General features: G+C 60.9%; 2 protein-coding genes across 4 annotated transcripts in view; one reads left to right on the forward strand and one right to left on the reverse strand.

The window, feature by feature from the left end:
* Il11 (interleukin 11) overlaps positions 1–2,238 on the reverse strand; it is a 4,710-nt gene extending 2,472 nt beyond the window's left edge. Inside the window, exons 1-2 of one of the 3 annotated variants that reach the window (XM_033766132.1) lie at positions 2,195–2,238; positions 338–1,332 (exon numbers count right to left, since the gene is read on the reverse strand). Coding sequence is in view for 1 of the 3 variants with exons in the window: in XM_010616912.2 (XP_010615214.1) it covers positions 198–204 (7 nt within the window). In the remaining 2 variants the exon portion in view is untranslated. Of the gene's footprint in view, positions 1–197; positions 268–337; positions 1,333–2,194 lie in introns of those variants that run through there. The other 2 variants (XM_033766133.1, XM_010616912.2) reach the window with 2 other exon arrangements.
* Positions 2,239–2,367: 129 nt separating this feature from the next.
* On the forward strand, positions 2,368–5,533 carry Tmem190 (transmembrane protein 190). The gene is made up of 7 exons (XM_033766124.1): positions 2,368–2,602; positions 3,003–3,084; positions 3,347–3,420; positions 4,458–4,493; positions 4,703–4,828; positions 4,901–4,982; positions 5,068–5,533. The coding sequence occupies exons 1-7, from the start codon at positions 2,461–2,463 to the stop codon at positions 5,291–5,293; spliced, it is 768 nt and encodes a 255-aa protein (XP_033622015.1). The 5' UTR covers positions 2,368–2,460; the 3' UTR covers positions 5,294–5,533.
* Positions 5,534–6,941: the final 1,408 nt, after the last annotated feature.

Raw genomic sequence — 6,941 nt, forward strand, 5'->3', positions numbered from 1 at the left:
CCCGACCCCAAAGGGTCCGCTCCCCGCTGTCTCTGGTCTCAGGGCTCCCGCCGAATCTGTCCCGGCCCAGTCTCTGCTCCTGCTTTCTCTGCACCCCGCCCTCCCGTGGCTCCCAGGACTCCCTCTCCTGTCCCGGCCACCCCATCTCTCCCTGCTTCTGTACAGCTCCCCACCCCGTGCATCGGGGACCCACTTACAGTTCATGTCCCCACCGGCAGGGGTTCCCGAGAACAGGGGCAGGGAGCCGCGGGCCTTTAACCCTTCCCTGTCCTCTGCCTGCCGGGGACCCCGCAGCCCTGGTCAGCTGGGCCGTGCGGCCTGACACATCCTGACTCACCCTCCCTCCTGCCTTTTCCATTCAGACGAGCCGGCTGCCTTGTAGGACTCACACGCAGCCTCGCTCAGAGGAGGGCACGGAGTGAAAAGTTGGAAAAGTTGAAAAGTGGAGGGGGGTGGTCGGAGAGGGGCTGGTGAGGTCATGGCGTCCCCTCCCTCCATCTCCACCGCAGGGGCAGACGCAGCCCGAGCTGGGGCCCAGCGGCGGGCATGCGGGCAGTGATGGGGGGAGGCCAGGCTGGAGCTGGGGGCACGTGCAGACCGGACAACCAGGAGGGAGCACAGGGAGGTGGAGAGCAGGGCCCCTGGGAGTCGGGGTTCAGAGGGAGGTGAAGACAGCAGGGGACGTGGAGACACCCAGAGACCCGTGGGCAGTGGCACAGGGACACTGAGGCGGAGAGAGGAGGCGGGCTGCAGACCGCACCTCTACAACAGCCCAAGCCAGGTGCATGGCAGAGCAGGAGGCAGGGATGGGGGCAGTGGTAACAGACCCGATGCTGGAGGCAGACACTGGACACTGGGGACACAGAAGGCATGGGCAGGTAGGACTCAAAGGTGGAAGAGGACCAGAAAGACACCAGGAACTCAGAGAGAGGGGCATCGTGAGAAGCCCTAGCTGGGCGCAGTAGTGCACGCCTTTAATCCCAGTAAACTGGGAGGTTGAGGCAGGAGAATCTAAAGTTTGAACCCGGCTCAGTCAATTACTGACTTTGCTTCTGTGAGAAGTAAAGAGAGGACTGGGGATGGAGTGCAGTGCAAAGGCCCTGCATCCAATCCCCGTTGCCACAAAACAAGGGAGGGAATGATCAAGACGGTCCCTCCAGGCAGGACCCGCATGCTGCTGCCCCACCAGGCCTCAGTTCCCTCAGCTGAGAAATGAGAGTAATGAGGGCAACGCTTGCACCACGTGCCACAGTGAGAATACGGCGAGTTCGTCCATGGGAAGCACAGTTGAGCCAGGGGTGGTCAGCGCCACGACCCTTTGCTAACAACAGCCTGGGGAAAGATGGGCGAGACAGACACCAGGGGCTTCAGAGGCACAGCCAGTGAGGAGGGGCTCGGTGACGGCCCTGCACCCTTCCCAGGGAGGAGCTGGCCAAGACAGAGCCGGGATGGGGCTGAGCACAGGGAGGGCCAGACACCAGGCCGGGCCTCTCAGCGCACACCACTGGCTCACTTGCTGGGGGCGCTCGGCCCAGGGAGGTGAGGTCACAGCCCCCCCTGCTGGGAGATGACCTCATCGCCTCAGGTGAGAGCCCTTCCCTGGTGGGCCAGGCCACCCCTGGGGCCCCAGGACCTCCCCAGCCCTGGCTCTGCAGGGACCCAAGCCTCTGACCACTGGGTCCACCCCTCAGGGGGCCTGTTTCCGGCTGAGTCAGCGTGGGTACCTCATCGCCTCAGGTGAGAGCCCTTCCCTGGTGGGCCAGGCCACCCCTGGGGCCCCAGGACCTCCCCAGCCCTGGCTCTGCAGGGACCCAAGCCTCTGACCACTGGGTCCACCCCTCAGGGGGCCTGTTTCCGGCTGAGTCAGCGTGGGGGGCCCCCGGCTGCGTCAGGGAGGGGAGAGTTGACGTAGCCCCCCCACCAGACCGGCGGGGCCAGCCAAGGTGACTCAGGCCACCAGCCGGGGGGATGGACAGGCCAGAGGGGATGGGACTGGGCCTGGGGCCAGCCCGGAGCAGCACCAGGGACCAAGGAATGCCAGCCACTTGCACTGCGGGACCCAGCAGCCCTGTCCCCACCCGCATTCCACTCTCAGAGCCCCACGGTGGGGTGGGGCAGGCCCAGCCTCCTCCCTCGGACTGGGGGTTCAGCCCTGGGCCCTCTTCCCTCAGAACCTTTGGGTCCAGACCCCTACCATCACTCAGAGGTGGCAGAGGAGGACTTGGGCTGTTTCTGCACTTTGAGTGGGCAGCTGTCCACGTGGGGAGAGTCACAATCCAGGTCAGATCGGGGGACCACTTCCGGTGTCATGTTGGTCCCACTCTGGCTGCAGGAGGACCTGGGGGTATTTGGGACTCCTCGTTGCTCCCCTGGCCTGGGTGAGAGGATGGATCATGAGAGGGAGGGAGGAAGGGAGGAAAGAGAGAGAGTCTCCACAGGACAGGGCGGAGCTGAGGAGAAATGAGGGATGACGAGAGAGAGGGCAGCACAAGCAGCGCCATCCCAGAAGAGAAGATGGGTATGAAAGTGAGAGGTACGAGGCAGACGGCTGGGGTCTCAGGACAGCAGCCCCGCACCCTCGACTGGTCACAGACTCTAAGAGGTACCTTGGCCCTTGGGGGGGTCAGGGGTCCCCACCATAGTGCTGGCCACCGTGAGGTTGTGCTGGCGGGTGTGTGTCAGCAAGTCCCTGGCGGTGTGTGTCGGTCTGTCTGTCCCTGGGGGGTCCTGTCTGGCCTCTGGGGGGTGACGAGGCAGGCCAGCCGCAGAAGCTCTTCAAACCTGTCATTAGCGGCGAGGGCCGTGACGGGCCGTGACGGTGGCCCCCCCAGTCCCAAGCCGCAGTCCGGGGAGAGGGAGCCCCGCCCCCCACCCCCTCCTTGATCCCTAAGGAATCCCGGGAATTGGGAAGTGGGTCCAGATGGTGTTGACACAGGAAACGGTCAGCAGCTGCCTGGCCTCAGCCCCACAGCCCCTCTGACCCACCACGCACCCCCCACCAGGCCCCCTCGAACCAGTGTCATCTCTGACGGAGGTAGTCCGGGGCCAACTCAGCACCCACCAGGATGTTTACAAGAGATCAGGGTAAGGACCAGGAGTCAGCCCTAGACTTGAGAAATGCGAGCTGGCTCTGACCCTCACTCTCAGACCCGGGGTTCGGGTCCAGCCTCCTCCCTTGGACCCAAGGTCCTGACTCAGCCTTCTCCTCAGACTAGTGATCCCTGGCCAAAGCCCGGGCACCCTTGGGACTGGAATTCCCTCTCCCCAGCTCAGTGGCTGCCGGCCGGGATGGGTGATCTAGGTACCAGGTGCCAACCTGCCCAGCTCTGGGTTCCTTTCCTTGAAGCCACACCTTTGTCAATTATGGGGAAACCAAAGGAAACAAACAGGAAACTCTGGAGTGCGGCTCCCTCTTTCCAGGTGGGTCAGTCTTAGATGGGCCCTGGCAGCAATGGCCTGAGTCACTTTCACTGCCTGCACCCTCATATCTTAGCCCACCTGGCTCTGCCAGGCCAACCCTGGCTCATGCTCCACAGAGAGGAGGCCTAGTATGGCCTAGATGACAAGTGCCCTGGGGCACCGTCAGGAAGCCTTCCCACAAGGGCTCAGCCTCCAGGTCCCTCCTTCTGCAGGTTTCCTGGTTGCTGGGGTAACAGTCCCTCCTAATGGGGCTCAGTGAGCCCCTCCCCCAGATTGCTAAGGAGTAAGACTCCCTAGCAACAAGGTTTTTCCAGGGCCACCTGAGGCCACCTTTGCAGGTATCCAGTTAGGAACAAAGGGGCTTTTGGGCAAGGTCTTCCCAATGGATCCCCTGGCTAGGGATTCCCAGTGAATGAAGGGGAGCTGGTACAGCCCAGGCTCTTCCTTGGGTTCTTTTTCCCTCTTACCAGTGGCTAAGGTGGTTCCCTAGCCTGAGGCACCTGCCAGGGACCTTTCCATCTGGGCACTAAAAAAACTACTTCTTAGCTGGGCATGCTGCCTGCCCCTGTAATCCTAACACTCTAGGAGGCTGAGGCAGGAGGATCCCAAGTTCAAGCCAGACTGGGCAAATTAACAATTTAGTAACTTTGTGAGGACGTATTTCAAAATAAAAAAAAGGGCTGGGGATGTAGCTCAATGCAAAGGCCCTAGATTCAATCCCCAGCACTGCAAGGGGAAAAGGTCACTTTATAGGTCAGATATGACTAGGCCAGGGGACCCTTGCTAAGGGGCCTCCTAGCAACAGAATTTAGAATCCTGGGGCTGGGGTAGGCAGGGCCCAGTGTCACTGGGGTGATGTCCCTTAAGGCGTGTCCCCACAGAGGCCCAGGAGTCTGGGGAGGCAACATGGTGGACTCAGGGATCCCAGCATTGGGCCTCTTCCACAGGGCCCAGTTGGTGAGGGCGCTGGCGGGAAGGTGGCACAGGGGCTGCTGAGGGGCCACCACAGTCCCCATATAACCTCCTTTCTCTCACAGATGGGATCGGAATCCATGGATTCTTCTACCCATGGAGTGAGCTGAAGCCCAAACCCTGGGGCTCAGGGAGAGGGCGCCTTGATTAGATTTTGGGGGGGAGGAGGCTGGGCCCAGACCCGGGTCTGAGGGTGGAGGCTGGGCCTGTACAAGTCTAGCATCAATAAGTACTAGCGGTGTCCCCAGAGTGTGACCATGGGAACCTGCGGGGCAGGGTCTGCTCTGACCATGCCTGCTGGTGGCCGCAGGCTGTGAGGGTGATGTGTGGGACCTGGAGAGCTGTAGGGGTCAGGCAGCCATCGAGAGCCCCAACCTCTGCCTGCGCCTGCGTTGCTGCTACAGAGATGGGGTCTGCTACCACCAACGGCCAGACGGTGAGGGGCCGGCCCTGGGCTGCGGGCGGGGGTGCAGCTGGACCCTGGTCTCAACCCTGCCTGTCCACGCAGAAACCATGCGCAAGAAGCACATGTGGGCCCTGGGCCAGACCTGTGGGGGCCTCCTCCTGATCTGCAGCATCTGCCTGTTTTGGTGAGCTGAGCTCCAGGCTCCGTGGGTCCTGGCCAGGTGCAGGGGCGGAGAGCTGAGGGTTGAGAGAGGCCCTGCCTCCCCACAGGTGGGCCCGGCGCCGGCGCCGGGACCTGCTGCACCTGCCGGGCTTCCTGCAGGGCAAGTGCGACCTGTCCAGGACGGTGTCGCTGCTGTCCAAGGACCGGACATCGACTGAAAAGAAGACTTCTGTCAGCCAAGAGGCCACTGGGGCGACTGGGATGGAAACTTCAGGGGGCAGCGAAGGGGAGAACGAGGAGGGTGAGGAAACAGAGGGTGAGGACGAAGATTAGGGATGTCTGGGGACCCTCAATACAGATGTGGCGCAAGGCGTGGCGTCCTTTCTGAGAGCCATGGTAGCGATGGCTCCGTGGCCCTGGAGCCTGGCGTGAGTGTACAACCGGGGGGCAGAGACCTCCCTGCAGGATCATGGGAGCTGGGGACAGAAGGACGAACTCTTGCCCCACCCCAGGCTGTGCAGCCCCCTCCAAGACAGACAAGCAGCGTGAGGGGCAGAGCCGTTTATCCCAGGGAAGACAGCAGGGGTGAGGACGTCCTGATGGCGGGCGAGGCAGGGTGGCTGCAGTCTCAGTCTGGTCCTGGGCAGTGGGGCCACGGGCTGGTCTGCAGGACGGAGGGAGGGCAGGTTAGCGGTGTTCAGCGGCCCCTCCGTCCCTGCGTCCCCCTCACCACCAGTCTCACATTCACCAGCCTGTGATCTTGCTCCTGGGATCCCAGGTGCCACGTGGGAGGCGTGGAGAGGCAGACAGGGAGACAGGCAGACGGGGGAGAAAGCGGACTTCAGTGCCAAGTTAGGAGTTTGGTGCAAACCTGTGACCCCGGCATTCTTGGAGGGGAGGCAGGAGGATCCAAATTCAAGCTCATCAGAGCCGAACAAATCTGTCAGAGGCCCAGCTCCCCTTCCTGCCCTGCTGCCCAGGTGAGGAGAAGCCACGTTTAACTGGTTCCTTCCCTTCTGAGAACACACTTCAGTCTCTTGTCCTGAGGCTCTGGTGGCAGCAGGGAGGGGCGCCCGCGCGGTGGACTTACGGGCAATGCCGAGGATTTTCCAGGGCAAATTTAAATACAGATGGCTATTTTCACACGGAGACGCCCAAGTCTACACTAGCTCGTACTTCACCTCTACACAGTTACTCATCCTGTCTTAGATCTGTTTCTTCCTTAGAGGTGGTGGGATTGACTTATTTTTCTGAGATCTCACAAAGAACAGTAGATAATTTATATTCTGATGCATAATGGAAAAGTTAATTCATCATACATAGATGGCTTACTTTTGGGGAGGGGTGACTGGATACAGGCCATTAAACCCTTTGCACTGAGCTACATCGCCAACCTTATTTATTTATTTATTTATGAGACTGGGTCTCGCTCTGTAGTTCAAGCTATCCTTGAGCTCACTGTGTAGCTCAGGCTGCCCTCGAACTCGTGGCAATCCTCCTGCCTCAGCCTCCTGAGTGCTGGGATTACAGATCTTTTAATTAAATTTAATTAATTAATTAACTTTTGAGACAGCATCTCACTTTGTAGTTCAGGCTGGCCCTGAACCCATTATGTAGCTCAGGCTGGCCTCGAACTCCTGGCAATCCTCCTACCTCTGCCTTGCGATCGCTGGGATTACAGGCGTGAGCCACCACGCCTGGTTTATTTTTTTTATTTGGAGACAAAGTCTCCATAGGTCGCTAAATTCCCCAGGCTGGGCTCGACCTTGAGATCCCCCTGCCTCAGGCTGGTATGACCGGTGTGCATCACCACGCTCGGCTAAGGTGGCACCATCCCGGGCCTCAGTTACTCCACCTTGGAGTGGGGACGTAACCACAGAGGCAGAGGAGAGAACTGGACCCGGCTGGAGTGGGGCGGTTCTCCAGACCCCGCGGGCACCCCGCCTCCGCCTTCTCCTGTGCGCGCTCACCTGGGGCTCGC

This window comes from Fukomys damarensis, unplaced genomic scaffold (genome assembly GCF_012274545.1).
Source record: "Fukomys damarensis isolate Sample0158 unplaced genomic scaffold, DMR_v1.0_HiC HiC_scaffold_19, whole genome shotgun sequence".
Taxonomy (NCBI): Eukaryota; Metazoa; Chordata; class Mammalia; order Rodentia; family Bathyergidae; genus Fukomys; species Fukomys damarensis.

What these genes read in the sequence shown, in the direction of transcription:
- Tmem190 (XM_033766124.1), top strand. Translation starts at nt 2,461, where the DNA reads ATGAGGGATGACGAGAGAGAGGGCAGCACAAGCAGCGCCATCCCAGAA. An exon ending in GTGCGGCTCCCTCTTTCCAG is followed by an intron (nt 3,421 to 4,457) that starts GTGGGTCAGTCT and finishes TTTCTCTCACAG; the next exon opens with ATGGGATCGGAATCCATGGA. An exon ending in TGCAGCATCTGCCTGTTTTG is followed by an intron (nt 4,983 to 5,067) that starts GTGAGCTGAGCT and finishes GCCTCCCCACAG; the next exon opens with GTGGGCCCGGCGCCGGCGCC.